A 22,868-nucleotide genomic window follows, 5' to 3' on the forward strand; every position below is an offset into this window, starting at 1 on the left:
ATGGGGAGACCGAGGGTGGGGGATTTGCTATGTGGGATAGTAGCGGCAGTCGTGCGATTGGGAGTGGGACAGGATCATATCATGAAGGAGGAAGGCTGACGTAGGAGAGGATTCAGATGTTGAAGAGATGTTGTCTGATAGGTGTTTGGTGGCTGCGGAAGCGGTGATGTTCGATGTTGATGTTGACGTTGGGGGGACGAAGCAGAAGCAGAAGCAGATGGCAGATTGCTGGAGGTTGACTAAGATTTGCTTGCTGACTGGGAAGGAGAAAGCCGCCAATGAACGTCTGCACCGCAGAGGGAAGCTGCATGCAGTAACTAACTAGTTAAGCTAAACTATTAGTTAACTAAAGACATCTCTCTGATCTATTTCGATTCTACGTGGAATATGCTAAATATGCTGCGCCATGTTCGACGTTTAAGTTATCCTAACCCTCGATTCTATGCGGAGCATAAGATGCTTGATATAAACTAATAATGTGTTTGCCTTGTTTATCATCTTATCTATCTATGCATGTGTCTCCTGCTGACTGCTCTTCTAATAACTATAGTTATCATGTGGCCCCCTCGAAGTCCAACCTCCAGGATGCCCAGTTCTCGATTCACTCAACTTAACTGGCTGAGACGAGGAGATCCCAACCTTCTCCAGCCTTGGATACAGCTTCTCATTGGTTCCGTCCACCATCCACACCAGCTGCTATTCGTCCAATATTCCAACATCTCATGTTGCTCTCTCCGATAACTATAGTTAACTCCTCCCTAGCTATTAACTCTCCACAACCGGAGGAGCTTTTCGGCCTCTTACATCACCTGAGCCCACAAGCATTTGTAAATTTGTATGGAACCACCCGACTAAAGATATCATATCTAAATTATTCTTCAATTCTTCTCTTCTTTCCCTTCAGGTCACGCATTCGATGCTACGGCAACATGCATAGATGTTAAACAGGTCTGGCAAAGCCACCAGCCGGAATAACGAACTACCTCCGAGTTAGACTCTGCTCTCTCGAGCTGTCATATGTTTTATTAACAGCATCCAATATAACTATCTTTTTAATAAGGAGCAGCAATATACAGCTATGAGTGAAACCCTTGTTCTCGCAGGCCTTCGAAGACACCAAGCCCTCACCCTCTTCCCTCCACCTCTCTTTCGTCAATGAAGCTATTTAGCTTTCCTCTAACTATCCCCCCAATCATCTGCCGTGGGGCCAAATCCAGGCACAGAATAAGTTACTGCTCATCAGAGGTCACAAAACTCCCTTTCCCACGGAAATAACTAAACCACCCCCCTGTATCAGCTTTCATCTTCTTTGCGTTGCGTGCTCGTATGTACGGTAGTAGCCCATCCATAATTCCCATTGAGGTTCGAATATTTAGCTAAACCACCACAAGATGAAACAGCTGACAGCGGTTCCAAACCGGGTGTACGACATGACATATTACGCTACGAATCATCACCACGCACAAATAGCATTCCCTCATACAGCTTGTGCTGAACTTGCTTATATAAGAACTCTAATAACTTTAACTAGTTAACCAGTCAGTTATACATTCCACGGTCAAGAATTGATTGGGTGCTTAATATTGAATCCATTACAGATCTAGATACAAGAACCAATTGGCAGAGTCAAGAAGCACGGACATCGAGATAGAACGGTGCCAACGACGACGAAATAATATCCCCGCCCCGGGGGATCCATGGATAGATACATTTACTGCATCACCCCATCGGCCCATCACGACCTCACTAAACTTGCTTATGCTCTGACAGTCTCCTATTAATTATTGTAGATATTTAACTAAACTCTACGATTCGCTATCATTTAACTAGTTAACTAGTTACCCGGTTATATAAAGTTCTCCGGCTCAGCCCTATAGTTTGCGCTACGTTAACTACACTTTCCAGCTTCTTATACCTGTGGTTCAACATTCCGCTGTAGAGATAGCCATGAAGATCATCGGGCCGGTTTTCGGCTTACTGGCCAGGGGAAGTAGGGGATGGAACATCAGGAAGGAAATGTGGTCTTTGTGTATAGTTAGTTATACTGTTTTCCCATATTTATATTTTCACGCGACTGGCACAACTCTCCTTGCAGCTGGGATATGCCCATGTGTAGATATAACATATTCACGGAACCAAGATAAGATATAACAACCGCACTGACGACCAGAGTTATAATTATTTTATATTTTTAAATTGTAAAACAAGAAAGTCAGGCCATATCCATGTCAGTTCTCCAGGATTCCAATACCCGCATAACCCAATATCAGCTTTTATGGCAGTGTTAGCGGAAACGAAACTCAAGGACAAGTAAAACGTCATTCTGCCGCAAGGGATTTTATGTCGTAACTAAGAACTAGCTACCAAACCGTCTATAAACGGGCGTTTATGATATCGACAACTGCGACTTGAGTTAGTAATTTATCCGTTTGCAGGATGGGGTATTCCTATCATGACAATATTCTGTGAAAACATACAAGCAGGTTTTAAACTAGCTCCGCCCACCAAAAACCCGTCAACATCAGGCTGCGCGGCGAGATCCCGACAGTTGTTCTCCGTAACGCTTCCGCCGTAGATAACACGGATGTTTTCGGCAGCTTCAGGGGAGATTTTCTCATTCAGCCATTTCCGGATGGAGGCATGCACTTCTTGTGCTTGCTCTGTTGTGGCGACCTTGCCCGTTCCGATGGCCCTGGGGAGGTGGAGTGGTTGTTAGGATTGTAGGTTCGTTCTTTGAAAGACAATGAAACGTAGAAGCAGTATTACCAGATGGGCTCATAGGCGATGACGACCTTATTCCATTCTGCAGGAGAGACTTCCTCGGCAACGGCATCCAATTGCCTTGTTACAACATCGATAGTCTTTCCAGCTTCGCGTTCCTATATATGGAGACCGTGTCGTCAGCTCTCGCTTCAACCGAAACACGTTCCCCTGAGAATCTTTTGTTTTGCCTTCGTTTTCGATATTTCAACTCGCATAAAAGGGTTTAATATCGAAATGGTGGGTAGTTTACCTCAAGAGACTCGCCAATGCAAAGAATTACATTGAGACCACCGTTAATGGCAGCCTTTGTTTTCCGTGCTACAAACTAAATATTCCGGTATGACATATTAGTTAAGGTTGAGGAAGATATCACGAATCTCAATACAGCAGTTGGGGAATTGGAAAATAACGGGACTAACTAAAATGGGACCGATTCGGGCATAAAATGATAATATAGTGTTTAAGGGAAAACAAAATCTTGCACCCACAACACATCACTATAAGAAATCCAACATACCTCATCATCTTCTCTGAGTAAAACTCTTCGTTCGCTATGTCCAGCCAACGTCCAAGTGATTTTTTCATCCCTGAGCTGTTCCACGCTCAACTCCCCAGTAAAGGCTCCATTAGGCTTATCAAACACATTCTGTGCAGAAACGGCGACTTGGCCGTTCGCAAGTTGTCGTGCAAGCACCAGGTAGATTGCAGGCGGGGCGATGACAATTTCAGTGGAAGGATCAAGCTTGGCAGAGTTGAGGTTGGTGATGATATGGGTGATAGATTTAGCGGTGCCATTCCTGGGTGGAATGGAATTGAGTAGTGGAAGTGATTTATCAGTATTCCGGTTGTTATAGGAAGATTTTGGGTGTGGGTAGAGACGAATTTGACGTTTTGATTCAGGAACAGAACACACATACATCTTGAAGTTGCCGCCAACAAAGAATTTACGAGGCATGGTGGCTGGAGAATTTTATTATCCTTTATTTGACGGGAATAAATGATAAGAATTTCTAGGATATATAGTAATTAAATGGTTCGTGAAGGTTTAGGAGACGAACTGCGGAAATGGCGAGTGAGTTAATTATGTTTGTAGGTGCAGTAATGAATTGAAGAATGAGAGCAGCGGAGGACGAGGGTGAGGGGTGAAATAGTATCCGTAAACGTACCTGGATCAAGAAAACAAATAACGGAGCAATGTGAGGATTGTTAATTGAAAGAGGGACGAAGGAAGTAGAAAAGATGATAAAATGAAGATGCGGGCGGCAGAAACCGGCAGGCGGGGCAGCACATAGTTAACTAATCAGGGGCTTGGCACTTGCCCCGCCAAACATCCCGACTCCCCGTCCTGTATGCACACGGCAGAAAAAGAGGAGAATGGATTAGTTTACAGAATATATTATTGTGGTCATATCGTGATAGGCAGAAACAGCATTAAATTCTAGGTAGGGATTGGTCAAGCATACAATCAAATCAATTTAGACATATAGATGGTGATAACTAACTTATCAATTCACATAACATGTAGATACAACACAGGGTGATATGACAAGCAATAAAAAATAAATAAATAATAATAATAATAATAATAAAAGGAATTAAAGAGCATGTTAAAAAGTCAGTATTACGTTAATGTCAACAAGAAAAGCGGTTAACTATACCAACAAAGGGGGGGGGGGGGGGGGACAAATAGCATATTAAAACCAAAGCTAGGGATAATAATCATATAGTAACTAAATGAAAGTTGTCATGAGATCATATACCCATACAGAATCGACATGTAAGATGAACCAGCCAAAAAGAAATGGAAAATGGAAATAGGTCACTAAGGATTTTGGCCGAAATATCTTCCAACGGAAGTGTGGGAGAGAAAGGCAAGACATGGGTAGCAAGCATGTAGCAAGCATAGAATAAAAAAAGAGAACAAATTTCATAATGAGAAAGGTACACTGCAAAAGGGTGTAAATGGAAAGGAAATATTTTTGTCTGCAATTAGGAGATCAAAACATGGGTGGAAATAAGATGGGATCTGAGCGTGCGCATATCAATTAAATTCCCGTCCCCTTAAAATAACCGGAATAAACACTGGGGGTATAACAAAAACAATAACCAACACACTGTGGGGCCTTTTTCACCTTTCTTTCTTACAACAGCTAAACCAAATAGGAAACAAATAACAACACTAACACAGGGGGAAAATCGTCTCGTCCGATCCTAATCTCAAACTCAATCCCAATCCAAATCCAAGATTTCCAATAAAACAAGCCGTAGGTAGATTCGTAACTTTTTTTGTTCCAAATAAAAAAGCACCAGAACCGTCTGGTCGCCGAATCCCATACTACCCTCATATCAGAAATACCGAACCGACAGTGTGATGCAAAGCAAAATTAACATGGCGTTTGGCTAACTTCAGCGACCATAATAATCGTTCCGACGAGGTGGCTCCATTTGGGAATGACGACGATGATCCATCCGGCCACGATCCCGCTCACGGTCCGACTGTCCATGGCCCATTTGATAGCGGTCCATCTTCTCACGGCCAAATGGGTCGGGATCGTTAAAGGCATCATCCTCACCATACTGATCCTGCCTTCCTCCCGCGCCACCGGCGGTAGAGCTCATCCGATTGAGTTCCACCATCCTAGCATATTGTTCGGAACGATCCTCTCGCGGAAGTTGAGCGGGATATTGGGTGTTACCTTCTGTGCTTTTGCGCTGAGGCGGATGTGGTGCGTGCGGTGGATGCACTTCAGCACTACCCTGTTCCCAGCGTCGATGGGCGTCCCGGTGGTTCCGATTGTCCCACTGTTCCTCCCGGCGTTTGTTGAGCATGTAGTTGTTCAGAGAGTGTTCGCGGTCCCATTGGTTACGCTCCCACTCCCTATCGGTGCGAATGTCATCTTGGATATGGGTGTTGGAGTACCTTTTTGAGGGTGTCAGGGCCTGCTGTCCACGATTGGCTGAGGGTAGGTCACGATTTCTGTCCCGTCGGTTCTCATCATGTGTGAACCGCAGTCTTGGCTCACCAGGATAAGACACGGAGGCCGAGCGAGAAAGCCGATTAGTCGGTCGTCGTTTATGGGTGCTGTTTTCTGGGTAGATATCCACAGACACGTGAGTGTACCGTGGATCAGGGCGGCGATGGTCTTTGTATATTGGGTATTTGCTGGACGGGCGTTGGTGATATCGATAGACGGGCTCAAGCATCCCGCGGGTTTTTGAGCCACGGCGTTGGATTCTTTCGGCACCCTCGCCTTGAATGGCATGTTGGTCATTTTCATCATAAAATAAGGAGTCCTCCGTAGTCGCTGAACTGGCATCTTCAAATTCATCAAAAATCACAGACTCGTTATCATCCACGCTGCTGCCCCCGGGACCTCCAAACGACTCTTTGGATGGCACTTTTTCCATATTTATGATTTTCGCTGAGGTTGGTTTATAGGATTGGTGTTCTTCGATATGGCCTTGAGTATGTCCTTGGGTAAAGTTGGGCAGACGTTGTTGTTCTTGGACTTGTGGTTGTGACTGCGGTTGCTGTTGATGTTGGTGTTGGTGTTGATGCTGATTTTGGTGTTGATGGTGATGTTGATATTGGGGATGAGGATAAGATTGAGGATGAGACGGTACCGGTGGGTGTGGTGCTGGTGGTGGTGGTGGAGGCAACCCGTGTGCATCCTGCTTTGGGACGTTAATTATTTGGACACCATTCGGCTGCGTATGCTGACCCAGATGAATTTGGTGAACCTGAAGTGGAATTCGCGGTTGTGCTTCTTGGTGGGGTGGAAAGCCGCTATGTTGTTCTCCAGGATATGTACCAACCATGCCCATGTTAGGATGGACGATGATAGGATGAGCATTCTGGCGTTGGCCAGGAGGATCCATTCCGCCATGATGCTGAGGGTTTTCTTGTCCAAATCTGGGCTCCGGCAATCGGTGAGCATGTATCTCTGACGGATAGCTCTGCGCTTTACTTTTTTCTTTTAGGTCAAAATGGGGATCTAGGTTAAAGATCTCAGGGGTGTCACGGTTCGCGACACGGTAGTTGCCGGTAGGCAGCGTGATACCGGGTCGAACTTTTCTCATAAGAATAACATCAAGAGATGTAGTGATGTATTCTGTGACCAACCCACGACGACCAACATTTTTTGTATTCGCAAAAATGAAAACAAAAGTCCATTCAAATCGAATATCGCCATCTTTCAATTTTCGTTCTTCAATCAGTCGGTCGATTTGCGACCGCTTTCCCTTCCCTAACGCATTATACTGCTCTGCCACATTTCTCGAACTTTTCTTTTTTTGTTTTGACTTTTCTTTGATTAGTTCCTCTTGGGAGAGGTGGATTTGGGTTCGAGTAACTTGAGACCACGTTTGTGCCGAGTCTGAAGAGTCTGATTCTGTGGGGAATAGAGTCCAGCCTTCGTACCAAGTGGAAACATCGTCAGGGAAATCTCGGAACTCTTTGCCGTTAAAATCATGGTTGAACGATTCGTGCACTTTGCCCATGCTATTCGTGTCCAAATGGAGCTTTGTCATTTGGTTAACCATGGCATTGATTTGCTGATTGGGATTCATGGGGAAACCCGAGAACTGATTGGGGTCAATTGCTCGTAACGGATGAGAAGCGTTTGCTGGTCCAGCATGACCAGGCACCATTTGGCCATGGGGAGAGTATTGGGGCGGTAAATGCTGAGGTGGAACAGGGGGCCGCTGGTTGCCAATACCAGCGTTGTTGGCATTCATGGCTGCGTTAAGAGATTGGAAGTTTCTCTAAACTATTTTGACAAGCTCAGATATTAGTTGCCAAGTTTAAGTGAAAGTGGCAATGCTTAGAGAGCCAACAAAGCATTGGAGATACAAATATGAACTCAGGAGAAGAAGAACCAAAGAATCAAATTATTTTGATCTAAAGAAAAAAGAATTGACGGAAAGTCATCACACCTTATACGTGAATGGTTGGACAGAAAGAAGGTACAGGGCAGGTCTGGTGGTTTTAATATCAAGAGGATATCTCAACTTGATGTGCCGGCGAAAACAAGGTGAGCTGCCTGATCGACCTTGTTATGAATTAAATAGCATATGATGAAGTTGAAGGTGACAGATCCCAGCAAATTTTCCTTTTAAAAATAGAGAGTATCAAAGTGAGGCAATGTTAGACAAGGGTAGATTTCGATTTTCAAACTGCATTTGTAAAATCAGGAGGACTCCCTCGAATCTTGAAGGGAAACGATTTCAAATCGTAAGAGTCATAAATAACACAGCCAAGTGTCAATACCTTTATCATGATGGTTGAAGTGGTTTGCACCCCAGTGAATTAGCGATGGCTGCCTTGCGAGATACATAAGCGTCTTATGCAAGCTCGCACTCCGCCCGTCCACTTATTGGATGCGCCAAAGACAAAAGCCTTGGAAACCAGAGAGAAACTTTATGGCTGATAGGCTGTGATGCTTCCATTCTTGAATGGGTGGTTGCACCTTGAAGGCTGTTGCATGAGAACGCCCTGCTGCAGCGGCTCAGACGAATCATTGAACGCGCCATTAATGGCTTAGAAAAAGCAAGTTGACAAGGACTATCCCTCCGCTGCGGTCAGGCATCCAGCTGATTTCCCCCAGGAACGTGCATGATTTGTGAAAAGGCGGATGATATATTGGATTCGGACAGTAGTCGAAGGGATCTGTCTGGACTAATGCACATAGATACTTTAACCTCCGGTTTTGAGGGGACATATCCGGCGACACTACGCTGCCACTACCTAAGGTTCACTTTTAAATCGAGCGATGAGGGGCAGTCGACCGTCCGTTCATCCTGTTATTGTTGAACATACCGAAACAAGGCCAGCATTTTGGGATGGCGGGTGAATTGAGCATATCAAACAGGAGTACGAGAGAGCCCAGCAAATTCTCAATCTCTGCCCATGTGGTCGTGTTCCTCCCCCTTTCCTGACGTCGTCGGAAGCAACCCCGCAGTGTGACGGGAGCAAGCCACATTTGAGAGGATTTGTGACTTGCAAGTGGCGGTGCTCGGGTTTGATTTTACGAATTCTTCCCCGGGAACTGGTGGAGAAATGCCATTGACAGACATCATTGTAGTCCAAATCAAAGCACCGGTGAACGCCAACCGTCATCCACAGAGGTTAATTGTCCAGAATGCAACAATGATAATTGAGAGCTGATAATTAATTCCAGCCTGAAGGTTGAAGTTGCCAAGCGGTTGACTAAGAGCCGCATGACTAGCCGTATCCAGACAAGCCTTGATTAGTTTCCTGGAGCCAACCCTGGAAGGTTTGGGTCGGCCCCGCTCAGACCAGCCCAATCAGGAGCGGTGGATAACCCAGGAATTGGCTGCGGACTCAGCGTGGAGTCCTAATCCTGGCAAGGGGATGAAGGCATCTTTCGAGGCTCCAAGAGGCTCCAAGGCTCCTTTTAGTTTTCCCGGGTTCATATCTCGTTGGCGGATGCAACAATATGCAGGCAATGAGGGACAGCAATGACTTCATATGTAGGCTGTGGACGGTAGTTAGTTACGGAGAAAGCTATGTTGTATCGCCATCCTCATATATGTGGTAATGAGTTCTATTCTGAATTCCTATGTATAATAGAAACAAAAAGAATTTCCAATTAAGCCAACTGCTCTATTATTGCTGTCAAATAAAGCAAGATGCTGACTCAAAAACCTAGCATAATCCGAAACAAATGGGTGCAAGATCTTACCTTGACACCTAACCATGCTTGTATTATTCATTCCCCTCCACCCACGAGTGAACCAATATTTGGTAAGGTAATGGATGCTAATCTGTTGCATGTTAAGAGAAGAAGAATCTTACACGCCATGGGATGTACCAAGATGTGGAAGACCGCCTTTGGAATCGAAAGCCTGATCAGTTGCTGATAAATCCCGTAATTTGAGAACTGTGTTAGCAGTTGAATAGTAACTAGTTAGTGATAACGAAATAATATGTTCCTTGGTAAACTTCAAGTTTTCATTATTTCTTTGTAATTTGGTAGGATAAGGGGACTTGGAATCAATCACGAGATTATCTTCTCGATCTATTCCCTGGATTCCCACATAGTGCTCTTGATTATAAGAAGGATCAGATGACATCCCATGTAACCTTCAATGGGCAGGATAGCGAATGGATAAAAAGAGGTCCCTTAGAGGGAAGGCTGCCCGCTAAGGATGCCAATATCTTCCCTGTCAGTTGAATGAGATACGGGCTTGACTCGTCTTGTTCCATCAAACCTACTAGGGGGAAATACAATTTCCCGACTTTCCCGTTAAAATATCCTTATTCTGGTTTCCCGGTGAGCAATAGAGTTTAAGAGTACAATTTTGTCAAAAGTGAATTGAAGATCAGTTTGAAAGAGATGCATCCGAGCAATGGGAGGTTGGCGTACCTGTCTTGGGGGACTAGCCTCCAGTGACCATGTGCACTGGGTCTTACAAAATATCTAGAAGCAAAGGTTGCAGTGAACAAGAGGGAATAATAATAATAATATGCCTCACAGGTGAAAATCTTGATGATAATCCTGACACGAGCAACGCCGAAACTTTTTAAGGCCGGTCTTTTTTGATAACTGGGGAACCACCCCACGCATCTCTTCTTTGGCTGATGATTTGAGCGATGGGATTCTGCCAAACCCGGACATTTTGTAAGGCTTAAAAGTGCAGACAGGAATGATTCTGTGTCAAGTAAAGGGCCTGGTTGGCTGCAGCATGATGATGTCTGATGATGCGGTATGCTTCGAGTCCTTTTCTAGAATATTTATAGTTGGTTGATGGCCAGTGCACCACAGTATTGGCTTGCAAGGTTCACTGTTTCGTTCATTGAGACTCCTGTTACATGAAGTCTGAAAACTGCACAAGAGAGGAAAAAAAAAAAAAAAAAAAAGAATCGACGATGAAATGCAGCCTTGCGTGTTGCAGATGTCGCTATAACGCCATCCTTGCCTGCCGTCGTATCTATTTGGCAGCGATTGGTTAGTAGCTTCAATCGAGAAACGAAAGAGAAAGAAACAAGGAGAGACAAGGAACCATGATCACACCTGTTGCAATCAGTTGGAATCTCATGTCAAAGAATTCTGCATCTTTCTTCTCCACAAACGCACTTTCACTCACCAGTCCCAAGCTCCAGCCTGATAATGATATGTCGACTAAACCCCCACGATGTAAAACCAAGCATATGAGCAAGTTAGCAAGTCAGATCTCTTGAGAACCAGTCATATTCAACTTCTGTCAAGAAGTATTTGATTTTGCCTTAGTGGTTGCCGTTTGCCTCATATCGACGGGGGGCTTGTAGTTGGAATGTGATTCGGATCAATCGAAACGGTCGATCATCAGATGGGATGATGAGAATCACTTTTAGCAAAGAAATAACAGTTGTGTCTTGCATACTGCATTGCGTTACATATCCGCAACATCAACTGAAGAAACTACAATAATATTCAAGCAAAGCTCGACATCCTGATGCTCTTCAAATGCAAAAAAAAAAAAAAAAAAAAAAAAAAAAAAAAAATCAAAGTCAATTAGCTGGAGACCAATTAAGCGTCAGACCTACGGTGAATGATGACATGTTGGCAAAGTCGATAAACCAAATAGCAATTAATATTTTGCGAATTCATCTTCAGGGTTCATGAGGGAACATTTCATAGACAGATTCAAATGTCGAGTCGAACTCAAGTAGTCCGTCACGAGCAAAACCGTGTCTCGAAATGCCAGTGGTATAGCCTTGTCGCCCACACCTTCATTCTCGTCGAGTACATTCCAACTCCTTTAACATGTCAAATGGGACCAATTCAACAAAATCCTGGTTGAGCTTTAGGAATATAATTGCCTTACATAAACGTGAGGCGGAGCAGTTGGCACAGGAGTTACCGCATTTCCCACCTCTCGGCTTGTTGCCTCACTTTCATCAGGGGCTTCGATTTTGCTCATACCAGGGTAACGAGACAGAAAATTCACGTGTACATTTTCTTCCTTCCCTTAGTTTTTGGTCCAGCCACAGTTCTGGTTGGCACATGGAGATGGATTTGGAAGTTGTGGGGTGGTGGTAGTTAGCTTTTTGATATGAGCGCTTCAACATCGATAAAGCCGCCACAGCCTGATTTCAAACCTGGGGAATTCCATACTGCTGTAACTACTTGATGGCAGGGAAAGCATCATTTCGTGTAAAGTGTGGAAGATATCAATATGACGATCGGGTTGAAATCTCAATTCAGCAGGGATTTATCGTTGCATGGAAGCTTTTTGGTTGATCTGGATGCAGGCATTTCCAGAATAATAACCAAATGGACAAACCAGCATATTTCCAGTTAACAACTGTGGTTCCCCAAGACAGTGACACAGCTACATCGAAAAGGTGGGGGTGGAATCCACTGATAGGTGAACGGTATATCAAATTCTCGATATATTAAGGTATTCTTCGCCAGAACGTCTCTGATAAGTCTTGCTTCTGTATGGAATTATAACATTTTGTTATCATGAGTCCCCGAATCAGAGTAACCTCTTTTGGAAAAGGTCGATATCCGATCCGAACATGAACCTAGTCATGTTGATTTCTGCTCGTGGAAGCTCCCAGATACCCTGATTCTCATAGGACTTTAAGGCTGGGCATATTTTTCTGGCATCACGAATGGGTAACTTATAAATTAAGTTTCCAAAATACAAGTTGGGTTGGCGCAAACATTTTGACAGCCGTCTCAATGACGAGGTAAAGGCGGTGTAGGATGTTCGGAATCCCTGAATATGGAAAAGGGCGTCACATCGAAATCCCCGACCCAGTACCACCGTCTGACTGCATGCCAAACTGATCAAGCCAAGAGTGGAATGAGCATCGTGCAACATCGTGTTCGCGAAACAGAAAGTGTTGATTGCCTCTAAATACGAAGAAAGTCGACTCTTTATTAGATTAGCGGAGGAGTCATTGGTTTAGGATGGGGCGAGGGATAATTATCTTCCAACATTGACGATTATTTTCCGTTCCAAGAGGTATTTGATGTTAGGGGTTGAATTTGTTGTAGGCTTTTTAGGACCTTGTCGCCATATCACGTGTTTCTAAGCAGAAGCCTTTTGCCGGTCTATTGCAACTTCAACATCTCGACATTTGTCGCGAGAACACCATGAACTATTTTATTGGCTCAAAACTGTTGGGAACCCGGTCAGATCTGCGAATATGTCCTAATTAATATGTAGCACGAAATTGACAATACAGCATTCACAAGTGGGTACCCGCACAGCAGCTGCATCAATTCTAATTTGGTAGATCCACGGCTACGTCCTTAGCCAAGCCGGGATTGACAGATAGTTGTCAACGATGGGGACCCTGTTTTATAGCGATATACCTCTCTTCTCCAAGGTAACATTTCATTGGTTGTGCCGACTTGAGCCGGGACAGTTCTCACATCCCATCCTGCAGGCAACTCTTCTTACCCTTGAACATTCTTCAGTTTGCAGGTGTGGCTCTTCGACAAGCAAGATTTATGCATCTCTAGAAATTAATTACCTATCCTAACCAAGGTCTGAGTTCGCCTTGCACGAATACCATCAGTCTGGTGGCAGGCCTCTTCAGCTCAACGCAATTAAGTGGAGCGCTTTCAACGACCTCACCAATCCCAAGATCCTTCACTTATTGGAGTTTATTCTTCTTTGACCAGAGGCGAAACAAGACAGTTCCAAAAATTATGAAATCGGCCTATGGTGAAAAGCTCTCAGTTCTCCTCTACTGCAAGTTTAAAATACTGCAGAGGAAGTTGGGACTAACGATTGCCAATGAGATAGAGGGTTGGAAAGAGACACCATCTCATAACAGCGGATGAGAAAGCCAGTACAGATATCTCGATATGACATTAGAACACTTGCGAACTTCTCACATACCGACCTTGGAGCTCAGTTTCAGTTTAATTGTGCCAAATTAACAAATTCCCTGCGCATTTGTTTCCGCACTGGAAGATTCAGAGCTCATATCCTTATAATATCAATACGACCTACATACCGTACATTTATCTTTTATCAAAGAGTTAAGGTCTAAAAAAGTCTTTCTACATGTACGCACGTATCTAACAATGGTGATATGTTGTCAAAATCATCCAAACTAACATTTAATGCTTCCATTCACTTGTGGCAGTATGTTATCCTCTGCCAATATCTTCAAGAGCAGTGACTAAACAGAGATTTCTCGGTCTTCTGCGCTGGTCAACTATTCAAAAATATAACATGAGTTCTTTCAAATCATTCATTGTTAGGAGTGTGAGATTTCAGCAACTGCTTGATGAGCAGCTGACGAGAAATTTTGGTGGCAAATTGCCTATCAATGAAGAGATATCGCAGGACTGCTCTGATGTTTTGAGGGTGATGCCGGCGAAAAGTTCCTTCGCCGCCAGATTGTCCACCTAGCGTGGTTGAGAGGTTGGATTTGGGCACCAGCCTCTGGTCGCGGATGGCGATTATGTTGATGCAAACGGATCTGTCCCGCGGGATTCGTTAATGCTCCTATGATAAAAGTCACGCGATACATATATATATAATTAACTCTCAACCCCTTATTTCCATAGCTGATTGACAATTCGTTAAATCCCAATATATCCGGAAGGGTTTGAATATCCCTCGAAAGGGTATTGATTATGAACAGCATAATATTGCGATTCCACCGCTCTCTATATGCATTTCCCACAAAGTTGAGATTTCAAGGAATTACTTCAAAACGCCCACATCAAAATCCGTAGCCCTTTTGTCCCAAACTTCTCATTATGAAAGCTCTCAATGAATAACTGTACGAGGTTGAAATATCCTGTTATAAGTAAACCGCATGGTAAAAGCACCCAGTTGAAGAGAAGGGAAATATATCACCCATATCACCAGGATGTGAGGGTTCACCGGGGAGATGGGTTGGGGGACAAGGATTCTTTCACCAATTATCAAAATTGCCAAACCCACCACTCCCACTGACAGCCTTGAACTTCTTCCTCACATGCTCAGGCTCAGGCTCGTCATCAACAACATCTAGGATTTCATCCTCACCCGACTTTCTTTGATGAGCGGCAGCTGCCGTAGCAACTTTGAGATACTTCCCCACACCCGTATCGCCAGTTGATGTGGAAGAGCCGTTAGCTCCGCCACCAGTTCGAATCCGCTTGCCTGTCCAGGTCATTTGGTCATCATTTTGACCGTCTCTTAAGCCAGAACCATTCGAGGCGCCAGAGCCAGAGCCAGTTTGTAATTTCTCTTCTGCACGTTTCTGATTTAGGAATTCTTCGAATGGATCTATAAAGATCGTCACATTGGTGATGCGAATGGGTGTTATTGGTTTATAGTTGGAATCGACAGGGGCAATTTCGAGAGCGTTGAGTGTTGTGGATGACGGAGAAGGGTCGTCGATTAGGCGGGCGAATATGGTGTGTTTAAGGTTTAAATGGGGGAGAGCCCGATAGGAGATGAAGCTTTTTTTTTTTTTTTGTTGGTTATTTGGGTGTCAGATGTTGTATCATTACTGAAGGGAATTCTAATTTCTAGGGATAGGACATGGGATGAGGGAGATGCTGCACTCACAATTGACTACCATTCGAGTTTTTCCCTTTATTAGCCATGCTCACCATTCCTCTTGCATCGTGTTTGAAGGGACCCTCGATCTCATCTTCGAAGTTCTTGCCCCAGATACTTTCGCCTCCTCTACCAGTACCTGTGGGATCACCGCCTTGTATCATGAAACCCTTAATGTTCCGGTGAAATGTAACATCATTATAATATCCCTTCTTGGCTAACTGAATGAAATTCCATACTGCCTTCGGCGCATTTTCCGTGAATAGTTCGAGATTGAGATCCCCCATCGTGGTGCTAATACGTACATATCCCTTAATCTTAACACGACCTCGCCGCAACATATATTGTTCGTCCGTAAGAAGCGCAAGGTCAGCAGACGTATGAGGGGTGAGACCGGTACTAGTAAAGGAGGCAGCTGCAAGCCCAGTGGTGTGTTTCGCAGCGTTGTAAGGAGTTGGTTTTTGAGTCATTGCTGAGCCTTTGGCCGAAACACTCTTGCCCGAGGTTGTAAATATATTCCTGATATTCGATTTCCCAAGAGCTTTAGCATTTGCCTTCTGTTCACGCTCCGCGCGTGCTTTCGCGACAGCTTCCTTAGCTTTCAAGATCTTCGCTGAGCTCCCCATGGCATTCAAATTCACATCACCGCCTTGCTCCCTCAATTGCTCGTCTGACAGCCCGCTTTCTCCGTCTTTCAGGAACTTAAACGAACTGAGGTTTCTCGATTCGACATTCTGCGGATCCTGCAAAGTAATGATGTCCTTCCGTCCAAACTCCTGATCAGATACAAGATCCTTCCACATTTTGGCCTTGACATTCAGCTTCTCTACTGTATCCCACGCAAAGACATTACCCGACGGCTTCAGCGCCACAATATGTGTATTATCCGTGAACACCTTATAGGTGACCGGGTCGACGTATTCGCCTTCGTCATTTTTCGCGAAGTTTAACTTGATCAGGTCAGAGCTTTTAAGCGGTTTCCCGTTCACAGGGTTTGTTCCATGCTTCTTGATCCAAGGGAGGATGTTCGTTAGGTCGAAGGTCGTACCGGAGAGTGTACAAACGGGGTGCGAAAATGGTTGTAGGGAGAGCGAACAGAAATTATATGGGAGCCGTTTAAGGGAAGAATGCACAGTTACTGCTTTCGATTTGACACCGGAACCGGCACTGGCCGAATATGCATCCTCAGACGCCCATTCTGAATGGGTAATCTAATAATAACGAGTGTCCGTTAGAACTCAAGAATCTTGGGAGTTGGAGCGGGGGGAAGCTGTCGCGCATTTGTATTCGTACATAAAGCTTATCAGTTCCTGCAAAAAGTGAAAATTAGCATCGCAAATATTCAAGAAGTGAGCATTAATAGAGGGCATATCCGCTCACCTTTCCCCATGGTTCATGCTATTTGCTGAGAGAAGACAAGTTTAAATGTAATTGTCGAAAGCGTGAGAGCTGTCGCAGGCGTTTAAGTCAAGCTTTCCGTCCTACGCTAATCCTTTTTCGGATGTGGAAGTGGACGATGATAGCAGCATAAGCAACTGATGGAGCCGAATAAAAGGTACGGTTCTACTTAGTTAACGTAACCGATATTCCGGGATCTAGCACTGTCTGCCCCCACATATCGCTTTGCCTACAATTGCATGATCAAATCTTATTGCTGGACGTCTCTTCTCACGGAAAGAAAATGGAGTACGACCATGGACGGAGATCGCAGTTTATAATATGCTTCAGGACAAATTGATAATTGGAAGCATTTAATGCAAGAGTGACACACAAGATTAAAGAAAGAAACTTCATTGCTCCCAATTCCGATTTTCCTGATCCCAGTGTTGTAAGAATACAGAAGGGGTATAACAAATAAAGGCAAGCGAAGACAACAAAAGCCCTTCTCTTCTGATATTGCATGGCCCGCAAAGAAACAAGACCCGATTAACTCCTCCGATAGCAACTCTTGGGTATTGGCCAATAAAAAGAAACATGTCACGCAACTTTATTCCTGAAGATCTTTCCGAGAGAAAATGTGGTTCACGACGTTGGCAATTCGAATCGTAAAGGCACAACCCACTGATTGCCAAAATCAACACCATGGCGCCGACGACTACCGTGTTTTCTCCACGGAACCTGGCTGATACCGATATCTGCAACTGTGATGTTCCATGCTAGGCCTTCGCCAGATCCAAGTGCCTGCAAAAGTCCAGTTTTTGGTGCTGCGAGACAGACGATGAATTTCGGATTGACATTTAGTCGCGAACCTTGGACAATGGTTGGTTCACCTGAGAAATGCAGAATAGTTAGTACAATTGTCATTGGATGTACAGAGGACGGGGAAGGCTCACCTGACAGAGCTGAGAGGCCTGAAGGGACATCGACAGACAGAATTTCAACATTGCTGCGGTTAGCCCAAGAGATCATCTCAAATGCGGTCGCTTGTTCGTCTGTTCGTAGGTCATCAAAGGCAATGTGAACGCCAAACAGCGCATCGATCACAAGATCGGGCACATAATCACCAGCCGACAATCTTGTTGACATTTCCTCCCATCTCAGAACTTTTCCTGATATCTTTTCAAAGATATCGACTTGTTTTCGTACCCCTTCAATGAGTTCATTTTCGCGATCCGAACCGAGAACGCATAGAGTTACTCGATATCCCCGATTACGAAAATGTCGAGCGGCACACACAGCCCGGCTACCAGTTCGATGGTTTCCAGCCAAAACTAATATAGCTGAAGAAGTTGCAAGTTTGGGGATTTGAGAAACGGCAGCCTCGGCGATACCGCGCCCAGCGTTCTCCGAGATTACGTCTTCTCCCAATCCTAGCTCTGAGATTGCAAGCTGCTCTATCTCGATCATTTGAAGTGGGGCGACACATGGACACTCTCGGTTTGTTGGTATCAGCATCAGATAACCAGCTGCAGGTGAAGTAGATCCTACACGTGGCGAGCTCCTATGAGGTTGCGGGCTTTCAGTACGAGATGACGTCATTTGGCCACGGGATAAAGAACTGATTTGAGAGGATACGAGGGTCGAGCCGAGGATTGTGCTGCGCTTTCGAGATTGAGCACGCGCAGACACTCCTGATCGAGCCCTTGCAGAGGTTTTTTCACTACTGAAGCACTCTCCACTGAGTTCATCCTCCTCCGTTTCCCCTGCTTCACTATTCCATTTTCCATGTGATGTGTCGTCATCGAGAACATTTTCTGTGTAGTGTAAATTTTTACCTTCGTTAGTCCCTGGCCTGTGACCCCTTCTATTGAAACTGACCAATCGTTCTTCTCCAGTCGTGGTGTCATCGTTACGAATTTGATCGAAAATGCGGCGTTTGTCGAATTTGGACAAGTTGGTTGCGAAATCAAAATCTCCCATCTCCTGGATATCGGTGGCGTCTTCCGTGGCCCATCCGCTCGCGTCATCTGCATGTGATTTCCTGCTCCTAGCTTTTGAGCGTCTAGTACGCCCAGGTTTTGGTGGTGATGGCGGGTGGCCTGGTTCGACAAACGCAGTCATGCGCCAACCCTTCCCCGCAATATTCGTTCTTGTTGAGCTTAACGTCGCGCTAGGGTCCTCAAGTACAGGGCCGATACTGGACGATTGAACAGCAGCATCTTTATTCAATTTGTTCCTCCCACCTCTTCGACTTCGTTTGCCTGTGTACTTCAGTGGTGCTTCAAGAGGACCTGCACCCCTTCGACCTTCTGGGATATCCAAGTCTTCCTGTTTCTGGACTGGCCCAGCCTGAGCCTCTTTCGAGTCCTCGCCAGCGTTAAAACCCAAGTTATTAAACGGTTCACTAAGTGTTGCAGCCGTGTCATTTGTATTTGTCTTCTTTGGCCCGACTGATTTTCCTGTTAGGGGAGCTGTAGATATCGGACCAGAACGGCCAATAGATTCCGAATCGGCTATCATAACTGGAGAAGAACCTCGTTTGCTGACAGGCAGAGGCATGTTCGTGGTAGACAGAGGTTGTGGCTTCGAGGGCTTTTGGAAACTTAGGATGGCTGGGTCAACAAATCTTGGACGCTGACTTTCCGAGGACAAAGCCTCGGCGATGTTTTCGGGCCTGACCTGCGCGGGTTGCGATGGGTGGTGTTGAGAGAGGAACGGGCCACCATTCAAAAAGGTTCTAGGTGAGCCTGATCCATAGTTGTTTGCGATAGGATGGTGTGGTATTTGATGAGAAGACAGCTCTAGGTCGGCGATACCAGGCGCGTCGATATGGTACAGTGGAAGGCGCTGGCCATTCCATAGTAGTGTGACTATCTTCGTGTTAGCGCCCATTGACTCTCGAGCTCATGTAATAATGCCTCTTACCATCTTTAAGTGTTAGTCGCTGCCCAACAACATCAGCGACGACTCCTTGAACTTGGGAATTTGGTGGTGACTTGAGGGTAACGAGCACGGTATATCCCACAAAGTCCTCAGCCATCGCGACTATCAGCAGAAGGACAAAACAGATAAGATCAGAATTGAGAGATGTGCATAATTATTAAAAGAACATTGCATATAGGGAAGATATATTTGCTCTAATAAACATTCTACTTCTCCTTTGTGCCTGTGTAGTTGTTGGGTTGTTGTGAGATAGTTATAAAAAATAGGGTTCTGCAAAGATTAAGTGAAGTCATGTGACTTGAAAATAACCATAGGTTATTGCCATAACCTACAGAAAGAAACCAGGGATGCGAACAACTGAAGTATGGACTGGATTTTGTGCTTGTATGAGCTTATTTGGATGTGCTGGAAGAATTGCAAGGTGTTAAATAAGTTGGATTGTTCTCTACTTCACCTAATATGTCTAATAATGATATATTTGGAATTTAAAGGTTGTTTCTGTGCTTGGATGAGATGGCAGTCCGCATCGAAATGGTGAGAATCATAGCAATTATGTAGCGAAAACATGCAAAACATAAAGGAAAAGATAGTGATGAGGAATAAAGGATCGTTGACGCATCAAAAAAATAAAAATAAAAAATAGAAAATAGAAAACCGAACGCTAAGTTTTTGCTACAGGGAAAAACGAAATACACAATACCCATATCATGCATATATTCCCTCCAGAACCGTTTCATCAAAGTCGTCATCTAGCTCCGAATGCGTGCGTTTGACAACCTTAACTTGATAACGGCTTTGATTCGTGTTGGCGTTCGCGTCAGTGCCCGGATTGGGAAGGGCGTAGGGAATGGTGTTGGTAGCAGTTTTGATATTGTGAATGCTGGATAAATTCGAATAAAATTCCAAAACTTTGGGATGCACCATGACTCGTCGGGGATCAAAGCGGGAAACTTGAAGGCCAGCCTGAGAAACCGCCCGACTGAGCGCAACGTAGGCCTGCCCCTTTTCAAAAACGCGCCCAAGGTCAACTTTAACTCGTTGTAAGGTTTGACCCTGCGCCTTGTGAATGGAGAGTGCCCATGCAAGGATGAGGGGAACCTGCGTTCGTTGAGCTCGTACTTCGCCATTTGGAAGTTCAATTTTCCACGTCTCTGGTTGGCAAAGAAGGTGTCGTTCGGTTCCATCTGGCTGGACAAAACATACAACAGGCCACAACCCTTTCGGGCTGACCGTCCCATTTTTATTTTCAAAAGATTTTAGTTTGCTCATAGCCTGAGTGCTGCAATCAGCATAGCTTTGGTCACCAGCAAAATTTCCATCGCTTTTACTATAATAGTCAAACCTAGCTTCATCCATAAAGGCAACAACTTTGCCCAAAGACCCGTTCACTAGGGTTTCGTCCATGTTCTTGATAAGCATGACTTGGGCCCCCTTTTTAAGTTGGAGGATTGGCGTAACGCAGTCTGCAAGTAGTTGCGAGCGCTGCGCTTCATTTTGCATTGTTCCACCATCAACAGCAGTATATACCATTGTCTCACCAGAGAGTCTGTTCATTCTAGCAGAGTTGGCATTTTCCACTTCCGATCGGGTGGGGAATCTAGGCAAAATTATTAGTCGGCGTCATACGCATGGATCGATATAGTAACAAAGCTTACAGTTCCGTGGCCTCAAGTGCATCGTGAAAGTTTAGAGGGCGCGATAGTTGTTTGAAAGCATCAATCGTCTCTTGACTTAATTTTCCCAATCTTATTTCGTTCAACATAGAAGCGAATTTTGGATCCTTTTGTCTGAAAACCTGAGTCAAAAGAATTGTGTGTTGAATGGTGGTATTCCATGTAGACGCTGAAAAGGCGAATTTCGCCAGCTTCGTAGAGTCCGGCACTGGCGGCAGCTGAAAAAAGTCGCCAGTAATAACCAATTGGATGCCCCCAAATGGACGCCCATTATTTCTGATTTTACGAGCAATCTCCTCAAGTTTATCAAACAAGTCACCATCAACCATTGAAATTTCATCAACAATGAGAACCTTCGTCCTCAGCCAACGGGTTTTATTTTTTTGATTTCGTTTTACCTTGGAAAAGAGAAGTCAATAGAAACCCAAGAAGAGACTTGAAATTTGGTAGCCGGTCTAATTTAACAAACCTTTTTCACGAGGTCGGCAACGGACTCCTTTCCTAATCCAATACCAGCAAAACTGTGGAGAGTGACTCCTTCAATGTTACATGCTGCAAGCCCAGTCGATGCGGTTACGGCAATGCGGTCAGGTTCCTTCTTGTACTTTTCGCGTAATTTTCGGATGATTTCCCTCATCAGAACGGATTTGCCCGTACCAGCAGAACCTGTAAAAAATATGCTCTTGCCATCTTGGACAATAGCGTCGACTACTCGTTTCTGTTCTTCACTCAAAAATATAGATGGAACTTTCGGGGCTCTTGTGGAAAATTCGGCAACGTTTTTCTCAGAACCAACGCGAGTCTTTTGTTGTTTTCGCAATTCCTTCTGCTGTTCTTTTACAGCGCTCATAGTCTGATCCCATGGCAAAGATGGTTGCTTTTTAATGTCTGGTGTACGGGTGACAGATTTGGGTTCTGGTCTGTTTCGAGGTCTGGTTGGCGCTGGAGGCTCCCCATATTCATTCCAAGGTAGTGTACGCTTTTTTGCAGGAGGGAGGAAATGTGTAGGGGGAGAAGAGGACCAAGGAAGGGGAAGAGTGCTTGAAGGGGCATTATCACTCGATGGCACAGGATTCTCAAGGAGGGGAAGAGGATCCACCGGTTGAGGCGAGGACGGCAAGGATCGTGTTTGTGATTGCGGTTGAGTTACGTTTATCGAAAAGCCAGTAGGCTCATCCAAATCTATATCATCATCGAAATCATTCTCATCGAAGTACACGTTGCTGTGAAGAACCCCTAATGGTGTCTCTGACGGGGGTTTGACAACATCCAACTTCCGCTTTACTCCAGTAGTTTGGATGGAGGAGACAGGCGCAGGCTTGTTTAGAGGAGCGATAGTGGGGAAGAGAGCTTTTGCAGGAGCCTTTGCAGGAGCCTTTGCAGAAGTCTTTATAGAAGCCGTTGTGGGAGCTGTATGTTCGCGAACTGCTTTATTAAACATCGCAATCTTTCGCCTTTGCAGGGAATAAGTAGAGCGTGGCCACGGTGAAGCCAATCGAATGACAGGTTTAATGATTAACGTCGAAGCTCTCGTCAAAGGAGTGTAAGGGGACATAAACTGCTGTATGTGGCACTTCAATCAGC

The 22,868-nt window shown here is 44.9% G+C and overlaps 7 protein-coding genes across 7 annotated transcripts; all 7 read right to left on the reverse strand.

Moving 5' to 3' along the window:
- Window positions 1–2,421: 2,421 nt before the first annotated feature.
- PAAG_02585 (triosephosphate isomerase) lies at window positions 2,422–3,718 on the reverse strand (the record flags this gene model as incomplete). Its single annotated transcript, XM_002795833.2, has 5 exons — window positions 2,422–2,692; window positions 2,767–2,879; window positions 3,014–3,088; window positions 3,281–3,560; window positions 3,681–3,718. The coding sequence occupies 5 exons, from the start codon at window positions 3,716–3,718 to the stop codon at window positions 2,422–2,424; spliced, it is 777 nt and encodes a 258-aa protein (XP_002795879.2).
- A 1,451-nt stretch (window positions 3,719–5,169) lies between these two features.
- PAAG_02586 (hypothetical protein) lies at window positions 5,170–7,500 on the reverse strand (the record flags this gene model as incomplete). Its single annotated transcript, XM_002795834.1, has 1 exon — window positions 5,170–7,500. The coding sequence occupies one exon, from the start codon at window positions 7,498–7,500 to the stop codon at window positions 5,170–5,172; it is 2,331 nt and encodes a 776-aa protein (XP_002795880.1).
- A 1,158-nt stretch (window positions 7,501–8,658) lies between these two features.
- Window positions 8,659–8,838, reverse strand: PAAG_11519 (hypothetical protein; the record flags this gene model as incomplete). The annotated part of the gene is made up of 1 exon (XM_015847156.1): window positions 8,659–8,838. The coding sequence occupies one exon, from the start codon at window positions 8,836–8,838 to the stop codon at window positions 8,659–8,661; it is 180 nt and encodes a 59-aa protein (XP_015703288.1).
- Window positions 8,839–9,494: 656 nt separating this feature from the next.
- Window positions 9,495–9,858, reverse strand: PAAG_02587 (hypothetical protein; the record flags this gene model as incomplete). Its single annotated transcript, XM_015844686.1, has 2 exons — window positions 9,495–9,549; window positions 9,581–9,858. The coding sequence occupies 2 exons, from the start codon at window positions 9,856–9,858 to the stop codon at window positions 9,495–9,497; spliced, it is 333 nt and encodes a 110-aa protein (XP_015701734.1).
- A 4,798-nt stretch (window positions 9,859–14,656) lies between these two features.
- PAAG_02588 (peptidyl-prolyl cis-trans isomerase cyp8) lies at window positions 14,657–16,678 on the reverse strand (the record flags this gene model as incomplete). Its single annotated transcript, XM_015844687.1, has 4 exons — window positions 14,657–15,188; window positions 15,298–16,499; window positions 16,582–16,598; window positions 16,669–16,678. 4 exons carry the CDS (start codon window positions 16,676–16,678, stop codon window positions 14,657–14,659), a joined length of 1,761 nt encoding a protein of 586 aa, XP_015701735.1.
- A 632-nt stretch (window positions 16,679–17,310) lies between these two features.
- Window positions 17,311–19,708, reverse strand: PAAG_02589 (YjeF_N domain-containing protein; the record flags this gene model as incomplete). The annotated part of the gene is made up of 3 exons (XM_002795837.1): window positions 17,311–17,558; window positions 17,622–19,538; window positions 19,594–19,708. 3 exons carry the CDS (start codon window positions 19,706–19,708, stop codon window positions 17,311–17,313), a joined length of 2,280 nt encoding a protein of 759 aa, XP_002795883.1.
- Window positions 19,709–20,316: 608 nt separating this feature from the next.
- On the reverse strand, window positions 20,317–22,839 carry PAAG_02590 (DNA repair and recombination protein pif1; the record flags this gene model as incomplete). The annotated part of the gene is made up of 3 exons (XM_002795838.1): window positions 20,317–21,208; window positions 21,267–21,682; window positions 21,754–22,839. The coding sequence occupies 3 exons, from the start codon at window positions 22,837–22,839 to the stop codon at window positions 20,317–20,319; spliced, it is 2,394 nt and encodes a 797-aa protein (XP_002795884.1).
- Window positions 22,840–22,868: the final 29 nt, after the last annotated feature.

Source organism: Paracoccidioides lutzii (genome assembly GCF_000150705.2).
Source record: "Paracoccidioides lutzii Pb01 unplaced genomic scaffold supercont2.5, whole genome shotgun sequence".
NCBI lineage: Eukaryota > Fungi > Ascomycota > Eurotiomycetes > Onygenales > Ajellomycetaceae > Paracoccidioides > Paracoccidioides lutzii.